This window comes from Eucalyptus grandis, chromosome 8, assembly GCF_016545825.1.
Source record: "Eucalyptus grandis isolate ANBG69807.140 chromosome 8, ASM1654582v1, whole genome shotgun sequence".
NCBI classification, from domain to species: Eukaryota; Viridiplantae; Streptophyta; class Magnoliopsida; order Myrtales; family Myrtaceae; genus Eucalyptus; species Eucalyptus grandis.
The window spans coordinates 9358498-9376517 of NC_052619.1; the positions used below are offsets into that span (position 1 = coordinate 9358498).

The 18020-nt window shown below is 43.6% G+C and overlaps 2 protein-coding genes across 2 annotated transcripts; both read left to right on the plus strand.

Moving 5' to 3' along the window:
* The first annotated feature begins 7017 nt into the window (after positions 1-7017).
* LOC104456347 (putative calcium-transporting ATPase 13, plasma membrane-type) lies at positions 7018-13307 on the plus strand. Its single transcript, XM_039299561.1, has 4 exons — positions 7018-7315; positions 8753-8782; positions 9969-10486; positions 10902-13307. Exons 1-4 carry the CDS (start codon positions 7018-7020, stop codon positions 13218-13220), a joined length of 3165 nt encoding a protein of 1054 aa, XP_039155495.1. The 3' UTR covers positions 13221-13307.
* A 2396-nt stretch (positions 13308-15703) lies between these two features.
* On the plus strand, positions 15704-16862 carry LOC104416228 (putative calcium-transporting ATPase 13, plasma membrane-type). Its single transcript, XM_039299562.1, has 2 exons — positions 15704-15822; positions 15935-16862. Exons 1-2 carry the CDS (start codon positions 15704-15706, stop codon positions 16860-16862), a joined length of 1047 nt encoding a protein of 348 aa, XP_039155496.1.
* Positions 16863-18020: the final 1158 nt, after the last annotated feature.

Sequence of the window (18020 nt, forward strand, 5' to 3'; positions counted from 1 at the left end):
ACACCAACGGAGGCCAGGAAGGGCTTGAAAACGGGCCACGAAGTCTCCAAAACCTTGCTGTCTTTCGCTTCGATCTCGGACTGAACGCAGAGAAGAAACCAAAGAACTTCAACGGCGAAAATAGGCTGATCGGAGCTCCGCGAGCGGGTGGTTGGCAACCGGCGGCTCCCGGGGGTCAAGGAAATCTTATTGGAGGTTGGTATGGGTGGAGGTAGGGTAGAAATGGGGAGAAAATGGCTGAAAACCGCGAAACGGGCGAAACAGGCGGAACCGGGCGAGTCCGACGGCCCAGAGCGGCGGCCGGGCGAACGTACGGGACGTCCGGAGAATCGTTCCGGCGAGCGGTGAGGTTCTCCGGAACAGTCTGGATGTCTTCTTCACGACGATGGGTGGCTTGTTTGCTGATTCAACCAAGAAGTTAACTTTTTACTCGGATCTTTGGCGAAAGGTCGGCTGGAGCGATAAACCGGAACAAAGGGAAAACAAGGGGAAAAAGGGTCCGGCGGGCAAGCGACGGTCTTGGGCAGGCCGAGGGCTGATCTCCTCTGGTTCTTTGAAGTTCAATATGGACAACAACAATGGAGAGAGCCTTAGATTAAGGGAGAAGAAGTTGCTGAAGAGTGGGGGGTCTCCTTGGGCTCTCTAGAGCTCAAGACTTGCCATCTTCTCATTGGCTTTGCCCCCACCATGACACCATATGACCTCAGCCACTCTCTCTCCTCCAATCTTCCTCTACAAGCTTGGCAATAGGTGCAAAATGTGGTGTGCCATGGGAGCTACGAATTTTGGACATTCCCCCATTCAATCCATTCAATTCTCTCTTAATTCCAATCAATTGAAGCTCAATTGAAGTTCAAATAAATCGGTCCATGTGTCCTCGGCCTTCTCATGAAATTTCCCCGCCAAATGATCCAACTTGCATCCCAAATATTCGATTCAAAATGGCCCTCTGACAATCCCGAACAAAAACGGCCTTACTTTGCTTTTCCCCCAAAAATCTCGGTTTGTAGAAAAACCTTATGAATATGAGTCGACGTTCCTAAAATGAATTGTGACATGCCAGAACCTTCAATTTCTGAATCTGGGTTTAAAATCACGGTTAATTTCACTCTGGCGCGATTTGAGCGCGTCCTAATCTACCGGGTAGCTTTTAGGAAATTTTCAGTGCAATTGACCCGTGGTTGATTATTTTCAAGCCACGACATAATCTTCGACACATTGGTGACTCTCGATCGTCGTAAAATCTCGAGGTTTCAAATACGGACACAGGGTACCCAAAACGACAGAATAATCAGTTCAGTGCCGATCGACGAGGATACTGAAATCAGGTGGAATCACCCACACTCTAATTACATATCTCGGTCGAATCGACCTATTACCGATCTCTGTTCGATTCGCGTGTCGTAATGATCCTTGCAGATTTATACGGTCGAGCAGTCGGTTTATGGTCAGATTCTCAAGCCTATTGCATTTAAATTCCTTAACGGCTTCACCTGATAAACTAGTTATCTCGTGAGTGATCAGCTCGGAGAATTGAACTATAAGCGCGTCGATGAAAAGTCCGTCTCATTTAATTGAAAACAGAATCATAAATTTGGGATGTCACACACGTGATCAACTTCGTGGCCGTAGTCTCCTTTGGTGCCATCCCCTTGAATGCCGTCCACCTCATGTGGGTGAGTCTGATCATGGACATGCTTGCTTTCTTGGTCCTGGTTGTTGCGATTAAGGTGAGCGATCGAACAATAATATAGACAGAAAAAAGAAAATAAATCGGACACCAGATTTACGTGGTTCAGTCGTAAAGACTTACGTCCACGGGGAGAGCAACAGCGAATTTCATTATAGATCAAGCGATACAAGGAGATTACACACTCAAGTCACTCAAACACTCTCGGTGTTTCCCAAGCCCCGATTACACTCAATAACACACACAATGTTTAGCCCCAAAATTCCTCAAGAAATAATCTCTTAATCTCACGAAAGAATTACACGCAAATCTTAGTTTATTATTTTCGATCCGCCCGTCCGCTCCCTCATATCTTGGAACCTCCCCTCCTCTACCCCCAAAACGCGTGAGTTTTCCCGCAAGTTTCCGGACCGGAATCACTGGCTCATAGCCCGGCCACAGCTAGCACGAACGCATCTTCGTGTCGCCATCGCCCTCGGGCGTCCGTCGAGTCGACAGGAAAAGAGCATCACCATCTCTCCATTCTGTTTATTATTTTTTTTATTCTTTTTTAACTTAGTTTATTATTTTCTTCTAATTTAAATCATATTTGGATCGAAATGACATTGTTCTGGTTAGGGGTGAGCAGCGGTCTAGGGTCGACCTTCGGACCGATCTGGACCGGCCCAACCCTGCCGGTCCCGGGTCTGGTTCCCAAGAGGATTGGGTCGGTCCTTGGTCCTGAAATTCCAGGACCGACACTGTGCGGGTTGGTCCTCGGTCCTGAGAGTTTTGGGTCGGTCCAACCCTGGACCAACCTTGTATATTATATTATATTATATTATATTATTTATAATTCTTTTATATATTCAAACTTAAGTAAAATTTATATTATATTATATTATATTATTTATAATTTTTCTATATATTCAAACCTAAGTAAAATTATGTTAAAGCTATTGACTCCTCAGACTCACAGTCATGGATAGATGGCATCCAATTCCAAAAGGCGTAAAGTTTACACCGTAAAGGTCTTCACGGCCTCCTCCTCCACAGTCCAGAGTACGTTCTTCACCGTGAGGACCAAGGACTCCTCACAATCACGGACTCGTGACGTCCAAAACGGCGTGAAGTTTACACTGTAAATCTCCTCACGGCTTCCTTCCCCAAAGTATGTTCTCTTCCATTCTGTCTTCTTTGTTCTTCAATTTGCCAAAATCAAAAATAACAACATCCCGCTCGCCGCATTGTGGACCCTATCTTGTCCCATATCTCGATGAGCAATTAGTAGGTACGAAATTTATATTATTGTGTCATTTTAAATTTGCTGAATATGTATTGGTATTTATAGTTTAGTTACACAATGCCGCATTGTGGATGGATGTGTAATTTGAATTTGTAGGTTTACTTTTTTAGGGAGTATAAAAAACAAGATGAAAAAAATTATATATCGGTCCCGGGTTGACCCTGGAACCGGACCGAACCCATTGGGTCGGTCCGGTCCTTGGTCCCAAGCTCAATAGGGTCGGTCCTCGGTCCTAAAACTTGAGGAACGACATTGTACGGGTTGGTCCTAGGGTTAGGGGGTGGCCCAGACCAACTCGGACCATGCTCACCCCTAGTTCTGGTCTTATCATTCATGTTTTAGTCATGTCAGAGGCACGTAAAAAATTTGAGTGCATCGATTTAATAAATTTTAAGAGTTAATTATATTTTTTATAAGTTCTAGGATTTTCAGTGCACTTGTCTTTTTTTTTTTTTTTTTGCTTGATGGGTTTGAAGCGTGACTTTTTACAGAAGACTTAATCTGTCCCCTAACTCACTGTAGTGGTTTTAATGTCAATCTGTGTCCTTACAATGCGTGATTGCTTCGTCCATCGACCTAGATTTATCGGGAAAAGTTGACACGTCAAATGCTCAATACACTCCTTTGAATGGGGTTTGGAATTCTGTTAAATACCGTATACCACATGTGAAATGACACTATTTTTGCTTACCTTGAGGAGGGAGTATCGATAGAAGGTCAAATAAAAATTGCAATGCTTGATTTATCGTTAATGTTCTTACATGAGATTTGATCAGGCCATATAATGGCACTTGATTGAGCCATTTTATCAAGAGTACTACTATATTTACTAAAAGTATTATTAAAGAGTTCTTGCTAAATGTGTTTGCAATTTCCACAACCTTAGCCAAAGATGACAATAAAGGAATCTATGAATAGGAAGGCAATCTAAGGTTTTTTGTGCTCTCACAGAGAGAGAGAGAGAGAGAGAGAGAGAGAGAGAGAGAGAGAGAGAGAGAGAGAGAGAGAGAGAGAGAGAGAGAGAGAGAGAGAGAGAGAGCCCTATTTGTTTTTAAATTAAGGCTAATTGAAGAAATAAAGAAAGAATGTTATGAATTTTCACATGAACTTGCCACATTATGGTAAAATTGTCATGAATATACAAATTTGGCATTTCGGTGACTCAAAAATTAATTTGAGGTAAATTTGTTATTGGTATACCACTTTGGAGTTTTTCATTGTATTTACCCTTAAATTAATGTCTCAAGTTTGAGCCGTGTATGAGACCCGACTTGATTGGAGAATATATATTGATCCTTATTGCAATAATAATTAGGCTTAAATTTTCTTGGGTGGTTATTATGTGATATATAATATTTCTTCAATCGGCAATGGTCAACTCATGCATGTCCAAGAAGACCAACAATTGAACTCGATAGAGTTTTACATTCAATGGAGTTGTTTATTTATTAATACTATGGGCTTGAGTCTAATTTAGGCATAAGAATTACTCGAGCAAGTTAGCGACCTTAATTCCCGTTCTCCAATTATTATTAAATTATTTGTTGCCAACTCTCATCATAGAGCAAATACCGACACTCGGATCAAACCATATAAAAATCTCCATTGTCCTTTGTTGTTTCTCGTATATTATTTTTGATTTTGTGTCGATTTAATTTTAAGATCCCACCAAATTCTATTAGAGGTGAGCATGGTTCCAAAGTAAAATTTGGAATCAAAGAACTGGACAAGTGGAAACATGTTTGGTTCCAAATTCCAAGGTATGCAGAGTAGGTTTTAGGTTCCAAAAACTAAGAAACCTATTTCAATAGGTAAATTCCAAGTTCTAAGTAAGTGGAACTTGGAACTTAGAACCTGGAACCTGTTTTTATATTTTTCTTGGTCTATGTTTTAGCACAATCCTGTGGTACTCCATGACATCTAATCTAAGCTTCCTTTTTATAATAAAACATTTACTTTATTCATGTATCTAAATATAAATTGTGATAAGTTGATTGTAATAATAAACGGCAATCATTAAAGGTGATAATAATTAATAATATATGTGAAACTTGAGTAAACCCTAGAAACTATCTTGAACTTGTGACTGAGTAGGTTTCAAGTTTTAAGATATGCAGAGCAGATTCCAAATTCCAAAAAAAAAAAAAAAAAATTCTAAGGAGTTAATTGCAGGTTTCACATGTAATTTATACAAAGCCTAAAACCTTGTACAAAATCTGAAACTTTTTCTTCTCTAATATTTTTGCATTAAATTTATGAACGGTATCTTCAGCTAAACCTTTCATTGGTGCATTGTGTATGCCGACATCATCCCCCATGAATAAATTTAAAAACGAATGATCAATCTACCAATTAGAAATAGATGGAGGGGAAACAAGACGCAACCGTGTCATTTTTGGACGGACGGGACGAAAGGTATAACAAACACAGCACGGAATCTCTGAGTGATGCGTCACATTCCGTGCGCGACGGCCGCAGGAACCTGATGGATCTTTTGGCACGGGTCAAAGGATCGAGCTTGGCTTGTGAAAGGAATTGACTCAAATCAATTTGAATGGCTCGAAGCCAGAGCCCGAAACCATTCCTTTAAAACTTGTCATTTGCACATGTCAAACTTCAGATTTAAAAAAAAAATAATTGAAAAACACAATATATTTTGCATTACTAGTTTGCTTCTTCAGATATGGGCATGAAGAAACGACGAATTCCATGACCCGAGTCACCTTCATATTGCCAAGAATGTGGAGGACAAAATGACTGCATCAGCATGACTCACATGCATAGATTATGTCAAGGCAAGGAGCAAATTCATGACGTGTATCGATCACATTTCTAATTAATGCAATTCAAGTCAAGCCTTATTCTCCTGCAGACATAACAACATCAAACATATAGCTCACGAGCAGAGTTGATTGAATGACACGAAGAGTAAGTTTAGAGGACCCAAATTCTTCGGTCTACAACACTTTCTTTTGTCATTGTGGAAAACCATTTCCTTACAAAACTTAAGTAGTCAGAAAAACAAACTCGAAACATAAAATTTAAGTGTGGCGCCCGGACTTAAATAACATGATTTCACGTCAAAAGGTTTTACAAAGGGATTAACCGAGACTTAAATCTCGAAGGTAGATTTTGATTGGGTTGAAGTTTCGACTAGAAACCAGAAAACGCATTTTTATTTTATTTTAATTGAACAAAAGTGCGTGAACGAAACAATTACATAAATGTTTTTGGTTGGAAAACAATTACAATAACTCAGTGGACACAGTTCTCGAGGAAAAAAATTCTTAGGTAAATATTTCCGACTTGTGCCCAAATCGTGGCATCAGTAAGTCCTGCTGTAAGATTTTGAAAGAGAGCGATATTATTGCATATCTCTCCACTTGAACTTTCTCATTGATCAATAAATTACCAAAATTAAATTCATTGAGACACGGTTTGCAAATGTTAAAATAAATTACCAAAAACACTGTCAGAGGGAGTCTCGGTGATCAACAAGGAATAACTAAAAGAATTAAATTCATTGAGATGACTACGATTTTTCTCTTACTTATAATTTCAATTTTCATTTCTTTGCATATTTGCTAGTATGATGAATTTATCGTATGCTAAAGACAATAGCCATATTAATCGACCATTGAAGTAAAAAGTAATCTGTGAATCTCCTTTTCAAAACAAATAGTATCACTAGTAAATTTACCTATGACACACTTTATGTAAGTAATGTAGAGATAGAATGATTCACAATGCTAAAATTATAACGTAATTGTGCTTATATTCCTGTCAAAAATGCCTCATTGTTAGGGGATTTTCCAAGTTATAACCTAGGTAGCACGGACACGTTGTCCGTGCTTCCGTGTCGTGTCCGACATGTGCCAGAGCGTGTCGGACACATCGACACACTCGGACACGGTTGGACACGAGATCAACACGCGTCGGAAATTCGACACGCGGTCAACGTGTGCCCGACACGTTTCGACACGCATGTCCGGAAGATGATGGAGGGTGGAAGCGACGGCGAGGGAGTAGAGATGAGGCCGCGATGGCGAGAGACGGCCGCCACTATGATGCTGCGACAGATCCGACGAGGTTGCAGCTGCGAGGGAGAAAGGGCCAAAGGCGAAAGGAAGAGGAGAGGAAGGCGGTCGTGCGGCGAGCAGCGAGCAGCGAGGAAAGGGGTTTGTGCTGCGAGCAACGAGCCGCGAGGAACGAGAAGAGGAAGGGTCGCGTAGAGCTAGGGTTTTTGATGGGCCATTGCGTATTGGGGGAGGGGAAGAGACAGGGACGGGTTCTTGATGGGCCATTGCGTATTGGGGGAGGGGAAGAGACAGGGACAGCCTGTTTGTCAGTGAAGGGGAGGGAAAGAAAATAAATTTGGGGGTGGGGGGAAATGAACGATGGTGGGGAGGGAAAGAAAAATAAATTTTGGGGGGGGGGAAATGGACGAGGGAAAGAACTAGAAGAGGGTGGGGTGGACTTTAGTGGAGATTTGTTTTTTTTTAATGGAAAAATAAATAAATGAGATTAAAATATAATTTCGAAAAATAAAAATATTGAATTTGAATTAAATTAATTAAAAATAAAAATATTCATTTAATATATAACGTGTTGGAACGTGTCGAATTCTCTACTTTTTGAAAAATAACGTGTCACGTGTCGTGTCGTGTCGCATGTCCGTATCGCCGTGTCCATGCTACCTAGGTTATAACTGATGTAGGACAGCAAGTCTGATATCAATGAGCGCAATCAGTTGAGAAATTGTGACAAACAAATAGTCAAAATGAGTAGATTCTTTAGGCATCACACGCGAAGCTTCCTAAACATCACACCTATGGTTTCTTAAGCATCACACTAAGGAAAATAATATTATTATACAATCCCAGAGGAAGGAATTGCCATTCTCAATTACTCACTCTATAGAGAAGAAAGAATCACAGCCATATATATAGACTCCCTAAGAGTTCTTTGAAAGAGGAAACCTCCAAACAAGAAGAACAATTGAAACTTTCTTATAATGTTTAATGAAGCCACAAAAATAGGCTAACAGGTATAAATTTGATTTAATTTCTTAGGGGGCAAAAAAGCATTTATTTTAGGAATATTATTGTGAGTGGAATTTGTATTCAAAGTCTAAGGCATGGGAAAGACGACGTCCGGTATCCGATGCCCTTGATGAGCAGCTGACTGCGAAGCGTTTGGAAGAAATAACACGGCATTGGGGCTCCGTTTCGGGAAAACCCGTCAGCAGATAACACCTCCCTCCACCGTCCCCCTCGGTTTTGAAGTCCAAAAGTCAAAAAGAGCTGACCGTGTAAAGGCCGAAAAAAAAAAAAACAAACGAACAAAAACAAAAATGAAAAAGAAGCATATCTTGTACCCTCGCACAAATGGTGTCACCCTCTTGTTCTGCTACTGCATGTATATGAAGTACATGCAATCCATGGTCATTGTATATGTCTTAGAAAGCGAGCGATCAAATAATAAAATAAATGAAATAAATAAAAAGAAATTGAATATCATATTTACGTAATTTGGTCATAATGACCTACATCTACAAAGCAAGCAGCAATGAATTCTTTTATAAATAAAACAATACAAAGGAGTTACACATTCGAGTCACTCAAATACTTACGGTGTTTCTCAAATCCTAGTTACATCCAATAACATACACATTGTTTAGTCTCGCAATTCTTTGCAAAATAATCTCTTAATCTCGCGAAAGTATTAAACAAATCTTAACATAAGATTTCATGACTACAAATACTAATCTTTCTTAGATGTAATTCACGAACAATATTCCGTGTCAAGTACTCACTTGGAAACAACACTTTGATATTTCAAATTAGCCAAATTACCAAAGTTTTCTTTTTAGGCTAAAAGTCGAGACATTTCAACAATTTCTACATTGGCTCAATATTAGAGCCCAGTTACAATTGCTTTATTAAATCCAAACTTTAGTCTAATCTCCCATAACCCCGTATGAACTCAACCACCATAGACATATTTCGATTCAAAGCATTGCTTAAACTTCACAATAACCACGGATCTCATTAAAACACCAATTTTACATCCACTTTTAATTACTGCACAATGATTTTTCAACACAACCTTCTCAACTATAGATGTAAAACCACTTTTGCATCCATATATGTTAACAGATCGACATAGATCTTGTTAAACTCAACGGTTATAACAACCGTTGACTCTATAGGCTTAACCTCATTATAAGTATTATCTTTGTCAATTCTCACACTAGTACTTTCTACTTCAAGTGTTTTTAGTTGCAGCTCCACCTTCTATTCAGATTCATATAAACACCGTCACAAACACTCATATCTAAAAGTATTGAAGATTTGTCAAATGTACCTTTTTCTGCTGATAATAAATGACAAATTCTAATTCACAACACAGCATTGGGTCTCATCCTCCTTGCATATCTTTTGATTATTCGCGGACTCCCCATCCCAAGCCCGTCAAATTAAGCCAATCGCGGGCTTTCCTGGAAACGTGTTTACATTTCGCTGTGACCCGAGTATGCACTCACAAAATATCTTGCATTGGTCCACAATCACCCGTCGTTTTGCATTGGGTCTCTCCTCTGCGTTAGTCTTTCGGGTCGTCCTTTCTCGGAAACCCGTCGGCAGCTTCCGTCCCCCGCAATAGCCCGGCTCGCCGCTTAACCCATGCGATCGGTGGGTATTTTCTCAGACATCATTCCACAAACTCCAAGGTTGCTTTTTTCGTTGCTATCACAACACAATCAGAGTTCCTCTCTTTTGTCTTGCCATTTGCATTGTGCGGCCCTATCTGTGCATCTCTTCCCATCGCTGAGGAGTCGTGACTCCTTCCGCTCCTAGGCCACCTCGAATCGCCCGAGCAATGGCCTGCGCGAGGCGAAGAAAATATCCTTCCCACACTTCGATTTCGTTCCCAGATCAACCCAGCTCATTCCAGATTGATCAGTCAGAGCTCACAAGGCTGGTCAATGAGAAGGATTTCGGCGGCCTCCGAGGAAAACACGGCGGCCCAGGGGAATCGCCGAAGCCCTTAAAACTGATCTCCTCGAAGGAATTAGCGGCGAACCGGATGACGTCACTCGCAGGCAAAAAGCATTTGGTGTCAACACATTCAAGCGGCCCGCCAAGGGCTTCTTCCACTTTTTGCTCGAGGCTTTCAAGGACCTCACGCACCTGATTCTTCTTGTTTGCGCTGGGCTTTCGCCCGGGCTTGCGATCAAAGAGAGCGGGCTCAGGGAAGGCTGGTACAGCGGCGGGAGCTCTTTCTTCTCAGTTTTCCTCGTGATTGTGGTGTCCGCCGTGTGCAAATACCAGCAGAACCGGCAGTTTGATAAATTGGATGGGGCTAGCGATAATATTCTCTTCGATTTGATAAGAAAGGGCCAGCAGCAGCAAGTGTCCAGATCCAAGATCGTCGTCGGAGATGTCGTTCTTCTCAAGACCGACGATCAAGTCCCGGCAGACGGTCTGTACATTTATGGGCAGCACTTGCTGGTATGGACGAGAACTTGTACTGTTTCGATCGCATTAGTTTTCGCGTATTAACTCATGTTAGTTTCCTCCAGAAATATATAGTATTCGTATTACCAAGTTCGAGCCCAGGTTGATTAATTAGTTAAGTAGTTAGTTCAAAGAAATGTAAAAGCGTCCGATATTCTGTTTGATACTGCACACTGTCATTCTCATAATTTTAATTCTATGACAAAGAGGAAAGTAAGGGTTTTAATTCGTAATTCTAATCGGAGGAGAACAAACTGTGTTAAAAAATTTTACTGGAAAAAGTATGCTTAAAACATAATCCATTTCTTCTCGGGTTAATATTATTCAGGCTTCATTTTCTTTGTTTCAACTTGAGACTCCGCATCCTAGCGTCACTGAATCATGTGCAACGTTTGTATTATCGATTTAGGTTGACGAATTGAGCATGACCGGGGAGAGTGATTGCTTAAAAAAGGACGATCAGAATCCAATCCTGTTCTTTGGAACAAAGGTCGTTGATGGGCGTGCTCGGATGGTGGTCACAGGGGTTGGGATGAATACAAAGTGGGCCAAGATGATGAGTTCAATCAACTGCGGCAGCAGCGAGCAGACTCCTTTACAGGCTCGGCTCAACGAGCTCACCTCGTCGATTAGCAAAGTCGGCTTGCTAATCAATTTTCTGGTTCTTGTGGTCCTGCTAATTCTCTACTTCACGGGAAAAAATCGGGACGCAAACAGGAAACAGGAATTCGTTCCAGGCCAAACGATGGGTGACAATATCATGAACTCTGTGGGGGGAAAAATTGCAGCCACAGTGACAATCATATCGGTGATGATTCCTGAAGGATCGCCAATTGCAGTAACACTCATTCTTGCTTATTCGATGAAGAGCTTGATGGGGGATGGAGCGATGGTGAGGAAGCTTTGGGCCTGCGAGACAATGGGGTCAGCCACCACCATTTGCATCGACAAGACCGGCACTCTCACGGAGAATCAGATGATAGTGACGAAATTCTGGGTCGGCCAAGACACCGTGGCAGAAAACTGGTGTTCCTCTGCCTCCAAGTTTGTTGTGGATTTGATTTGGGACGGAGTTGCTTCGAACGCTGAGGGCAGCGTCTACAATGCAAAGCCATCTTCAGAATCGGTGTGCAGGTTCTCCGGTAGTCCCACCGAGAAAGCGATTCTTTCCTGGGCATTTTCACAAGTAAGCATGGACATGGGGAAGATAAAGAAAAGATGTAAACTCATCCAAGGCGAAGTCTTTGACTCGCGGAAGAAGACAAGCGGTGTCCTAATAATGAACATCATGGATGGCACAGTCCACGTGCACTGGAAAGGAGTGGCGCAGACGATCTTGGCAATGTGCTCGAGCTTCTACAACCGGTCAGGGATGGAGAAAGATTTGAACAAAGATGAAAGGAAGAAATTCGAGCAGATAATCCAGGGGATGGAGGCGAGCGGCCTGAGGTGCATCGCTTTCGCTCATAAAAAAGTCTGCACAGAAGCTATCGAAGAAAGAAATTACCTGAACAAGATCCAAGAGGACAGCCTGACATTACTAGGACTCGTTGGTATTAAGGAACTGTGCCGTCCTGGTGTGAATTGCGCGGTCAAAGCTTTTCAGAACGCTGGAGTGAACATCAAGATGATTACGGCAGACAATGAGTTCACTGCTAAGGCCATCGCCAAAGAGTGCGGGATTCTCAGGCCCGAGGATGATGCCTCCAATGGAGCCATCGTGACAGGGACTGGTTTCCGCAAAATCCCGAGGGAGAAGAGGCCTGAAGAAGTTGAGAAAATCCGCGTCATGGCAAGATCCTCCTCTTCTGATAAGCTCTTCATGGTTCAATGCCTGAAGCAGAAAGGCCATGTGGTCGCCGTCATAGGGGACGGCATGGACAACATACCGGCCCTCAAGGAAGCCCATATCGGGGTCTCGATGGGCATCCAAGGCATTGAGGTTGCCAAAGAGAGCTCGGACATTGTCATCAACGGCGACAACTTCTTCTCTGTGGCGGAGGTGCTGCGTTGGGGTCGATGCATCTATGATAACATCCAGAAGTTCATCCAGTTCAAGCTCACAGTGAACATCGCGGCCCTTTTGATCAACTTTGTGGCCGCAACCTCCTCCGGTGACGTCCCTTTGACAGCCATCCAGCTCTTATGGGTAAACCTGATTGTGGACACGCTTGGCGCCTTCGCGCTGTCCACAGACCTGCCCACAGACCTGCCCACGTACCAGTCCACAGAGCAGACCAAGGAGGTCATGAATAAGCCCCCGGTGGGCTGGACCGAGCCGCTCATAACAAACATCATGTGGAGGAATCTGGTGGGACAAGCAATTTACCAAGTGGCCGTCCTCCTCACTCTACAAGTCAAGGGCGAATCGATCTTTAGAGTGGACGAGGTGGTGAACCGGACGATGATATTTAACGCGTTCGTCCTATGCCAGGTCTTCAACGAGTTCAACGCGAGGAAGCTCGCGAGGATGAACATATTCAAGGGCATTCACAAGAACAAGCTGTTCCTAGGGATCATCTTCATGACGGTGGTCCTCCAGGTGGGGATGGTCGAGTTCCTGAAGCGGTTCATGGTCACGAAGCGGTTGAGCTGGGGACAATGGGGTGCATGTTTCGGGATCGTGGCCGCATCTTGGCCTATTGCTTGGGTCATCAAGTGCATTCCGGTCCCTCATACACCAATCTCACAGCTAATTGAGAAAATTATACAGAGAAACAGTAATTAGGTTCAGGAACGCCAATTGTTTTTAACTCAATTCTTCTTAATGTACTGGTGTATTGAATTTCTCTTGACGCAGCGTGATTTTTTTTTTTTTTTGGGTCCTTTGACCTAGAAAAAAAAATGCGCAATGAATCGATGTAATTTTTCCAATTCAAAGAAAACATTCATTCAAAAAATAAGAAATGAGACGAGAGACGTTAATATAGCCAAAAACGTGAAGAACAAAATCGTAAGAAAAATGCGGAAGCACAAATAGAATGGATCAGTACAATTTAGTTCTTCGCTACATCCCTCAATGTTGCTGTAACCATAGTTAATTCGTTACACAAATGACCTCACCCTCTACCTCAGCTCAAGCTACATGAAAATATTGTCTCTATTGGAAAAAAGTCGGCAAAAGAAGCAACTAACATTTTAATGCACAGCAAAAGCGATTACCAATCTACATAAAATTACCAACGCACAATAAACGAATTTATAACTTCACAATGGTTCGAATACAATCATGAGAAAAGATTTGTATTTCTATAGTGTTAATGATAATTGTCTTCTCAAAGTAAAAATGGGAGCTTTTTGAGAGTAGAAGCATTCTTTTTTATGAACCTTCTTTTCTATCTCACACACACACACATACACTTATGCAGAAGTTATTTTAGAACTTTCCTTGAAAGATAACCCCTCACACCTTTTTGAAAGGTGCCTCTTAGACACACATCCCCTCAAACACATCCCATCATAAGTGATGTTAACACCTAAATTTTACCTTTTTAATTAAAACTTAATCGCATAAAAAATTAGGGATGAATGTCTAATCCCTAGCAAAAATAATTTGCAATCGCATGTAGACATTGGGAACAATAGCATCACGAGCACTAATCGTTGAATTTTTTTGAGTTTTTTCTATGAAACTATTATTAAAGTTATTATTATTTTGTTCTTTTCCCATTTCAAAAGAGAGAGAGAGAGAGAGAATGCAAATAGGGCCGGGCCAGATCTGGGCCTCCCGGCCCCCCTTTCCTTCCTTTTTTCCTTTTTTCCCGAAGCCCAGCCCACTTATCTTTTCTTTCCATGCGGCCCACCTATTTTCTTCCTCAGCCCAGCCCGTTCGCTCCCTCTTCTTTCCCCTCCAGCTCGCCTTGGCCGCTGCCTTCGCGGCAAACAGGGGAGAAGGGACGTTGGTACAGCGTACAGAGGACAGCAGCGTGGAGGGCGTCGCGCGCGACGCTGGTGAAAGGGAATGTCGTGTCCGTACGGTCGAGCTGGCACGGTCCTGGCGAGAGGCGAAGAGAGACAGGGGCGTTTGAAAAGAGAGAGGAGCGTTCTGTTTTCTGGGGGGTTCGCTTTTGGCCGAGAGAGGGGGGAGAGATCGGAGAGCTCGGGAGAGAACCAGAGAGTGGGGGAGCTCGAGAGGGTGGTCGACCGTCGCCAGAGTCCGTTCGTCAACCGCCGTCCGCCGCAGCGCTCATCCACCCCCCAACCCGAACCAGCTGGGTCTTGTGCATAGCTTTTTGACATGTGTCGAGTTGCGTTGCTTTCCCGAGGGTCTCGCTTCGAGAACACCGCGGGAAGGCCAGCCATTGCTCGACCCATTTGGAGTTCACCCTCCCGTCGCCGCTGCCGAAGCCGAGTAGGGATCTCCTCATTTTAAACGCCCGTCCCCGTGAACCCCTGCTACTCCGCCCTATTTTGCTAGGATAGGACGCTGAGTTTTGTTCCTCCTGTTAGTCGCACGCATGCTGGGCTTCTACGGGCTAATGTGGTTGATTTCGAATGCCCCTTTGATGATTTTTTTTCAAGTTTGGCGCTGAGTCCGAGTGCAAGAAGGGTTGATATCGTTCCTCCGATCCATGCCCACCACATGTTCGACGATATTTCTAAGCTGCCCAGGCGGTTGCATTACCGATTCCCATATGTTCTTGAACGCGTATAAGTAGGCTTTGCATGTTATAAACCTTTTGTTGCTTGGTAGTTGTCGTTTGCATCATCGGGCCAAGTGTGGGCATACATTCGCTGCGTTGTATTTGTCTCCCGTTGGTTTCCTGGGTGTCGTGGCTGTAAGTGGTGCGCGGCTCGGGGTGGCCGGCGATGATGTCACGAGGTGATGGTGGCGGCAAGCGACAATCTCAGCCGCTGCTTTGTTAATGGTGCTCGGCGTGAGAGAATAGGTTGGGCGTTCGGCGATGGAGGCTTTGGGAGGAGGGGCTAGTTTCGGGCGTGGGAGTAAACCATCGAAGAAGGAGAAGAAGAGGGGCAGAAGAGGACGAAATGAGGAAGACAAAAAAAAATTAATTAAAAATATTAATATTAACAAAAAAATGTTTTAAGAAATAGATTTTGTCTATTTCAGGTTAAATTCGGATTGTCGGATAGGGTCAACGGGCCGGATTGGGTTTACGGGCCTTCAACTCAAGGAAGAAGAGAAGTGGTGCCCTAATAAAGAAGAGCGTGGATGACACATTCCATGTGCACTGGAAAGGAGCGGCAGAGATGGTCTTGGCGATGTGCTCGAGCTTCTACGACGGGTCCGGGATAGAGAAAGATTTGGACAAAGATGAAAGGATGAAATTCAAGCAGATTATCCAGGGCATGGCTGCGAGCAGCCTTAGGTGCATCGCTTTCACTCATAAACAAGTCTCCAAGGAAGCGACCAAAGAAAGAGAAGAGGGGAAGAAGATCCAAGAGGACGGCCTGACATTAATAGGACTTGTTGGTATTAAGGACCCATGCCGTCCTGTTGAGGAGCGCGGTCCAAGCTTGTCAAGATGCGGGGGTGAACATCAAGATGACAACAGGAGACAACATGTTCACTGCTAAGGCCATTGCCACTGAGTGTGGGATTCTCAGGCCCGGGGACAATGCCTTCAATGGAGCCATCGTGGAAGGAGTGGAGTTCCACAGCTACACACCTGAGGAGAGGCTTCGGAGAGTTGAGAAAATCTGGGTTATGACGAGATCCTCACCTTTCGATAAGCTCCTCATGGTTCAGTGCCTGAAGCAGAAAGGCCATGTGGTCGCTGTCACTGGGGACGGCACAAATGATGCACCGGCCCTTAAGGAAGCTCACATCGGGCTCTCGATGGGCATCCAAGGCACTGAGGTCGCCAAGGAGAGCTCAGACATAGTCGTCCTCGATGACAACTTCGCCTCTATGGTGATGGTGCTGCGTTGGGGTCGATGCGTCTACATTAACATCCAGAATTTCATCCAGTTCCAGCTAACGGTGAATGCCACGACCCTCGTGATCAACTTCGTGGCTGCGGTCTCCTCTGGCGATGTCCTTCTAACAGCGGTCCAGCTCTTATGGGTGAACCTCATCATGGACACGCTCGGCACCCTTGCCCTAGCCACTGAGCGTCCTGCCAGCGAGCTCATGGAGAAGCCTCCTGTGGGCCGGACCGAGCCACTCATAACCAACATAATGTGGAGGAACGTCGTAGCACAAGCAACATACCAAATGGCCATCCTCGTCACTCTACAATTCAAGGGCGAATCGATCTTTGGGGCCGACGAGGCAGTGAAGCGGACGCTGATATTCAACGTGTTCGTCCTATGCCAGGTCTTTAATGAGTTCAATGCAAGGAAGCTCGAGAAGAAGGTGTTCAAGGGCATACACAAGAACAAGCTGTGCTCGGGATCATCTTCATGACGGTGGTCCTCCAAGTGATGATGGTTGAGTTCCTAAAGTGGTTCGCCGACACGGAGCAGTTGAGCTGGGGCCAGTGGGGCGTGTGTATCGGGACCGCGGTAACATCTTGGCCTATCGGTTGGGTTGTCAAGTGCATCCCAGTCCCTGATACACTAATCTTTGGCTTCTTGGGATTCAAAAACAAGAAGCTCGTGAGGAAAATCGTGCACAGAGAACAGTAGGAACACTAATTGGCCCTAACTCAATGCTTTTCGTTATGCTGGTATATTGAATTCGTCCTTGATGCAGTGTGATTTTTTTCCTTTACCCAGAAAATGGGGAATGTGTAATCTATCGACGTAATATATTCAATTGAAAGAAAGCGTTCATTGAGAAATAAGGAATAAGTAATCAATCGATCTTTTGGCACGGGTCAAAAGATTGAGCTTGTCTTGTCTGGGCTCAGTATGTCGACCCAATCTTCTAAAAGGAATTGACTCGAGTCAAATTACAGCGCTTCAAACCAAAGCCCAATACTATTCTTTTCATATTTCAGATTTTATTTTTATGTTATGCTAGGAAATGAGAGAATTGGCTTGAATTATAAGCAAATCATGTCGTGGAGTGCTGTCGGCTTGTTGCATCTCTGTCCCCATCGGTGTCCGGCTAAGCATGCAACTTGAAATATGAGCTAGAAGAATGATGAATTCCATGAGACGAGTGAATCGGTAAGAATTAGGGATAGGCGATATCAGGGATCAAATTCATGACGCATATCAATAATGACTTAAAGTGAACCTTATCTCAAATGGAAGCCTAAAGTACCATAATTTTATTAATTAGAGGTCTGAAATGGACCTTATTTCAAATAAGAACCTGAACTAACCATGTCAGTTTCAAAGAATGACTTGACATTAGCCAAGGGCATTTCTATCCTTCACATTTTCTTTCATTTTTCCTTTTTTTTTTCTATAAAAAAAGGCTAAAAAAAAGAGGAAAAAATCCCAAGCGAGAGAGCTAGAGGCAACCTTCCCTTGCCTATGGCCCTGCCCTAGCACTGATGGGGCATTAGCCATGGTCGGCATGGTCGCAGGCGCCTCAATGAGGCCCTGGTCAAAATTGGGAGAGGATGCAACCCAAACTTCTCTTCCCTAGGTATAGGTGAGGAACAGGGCCTTG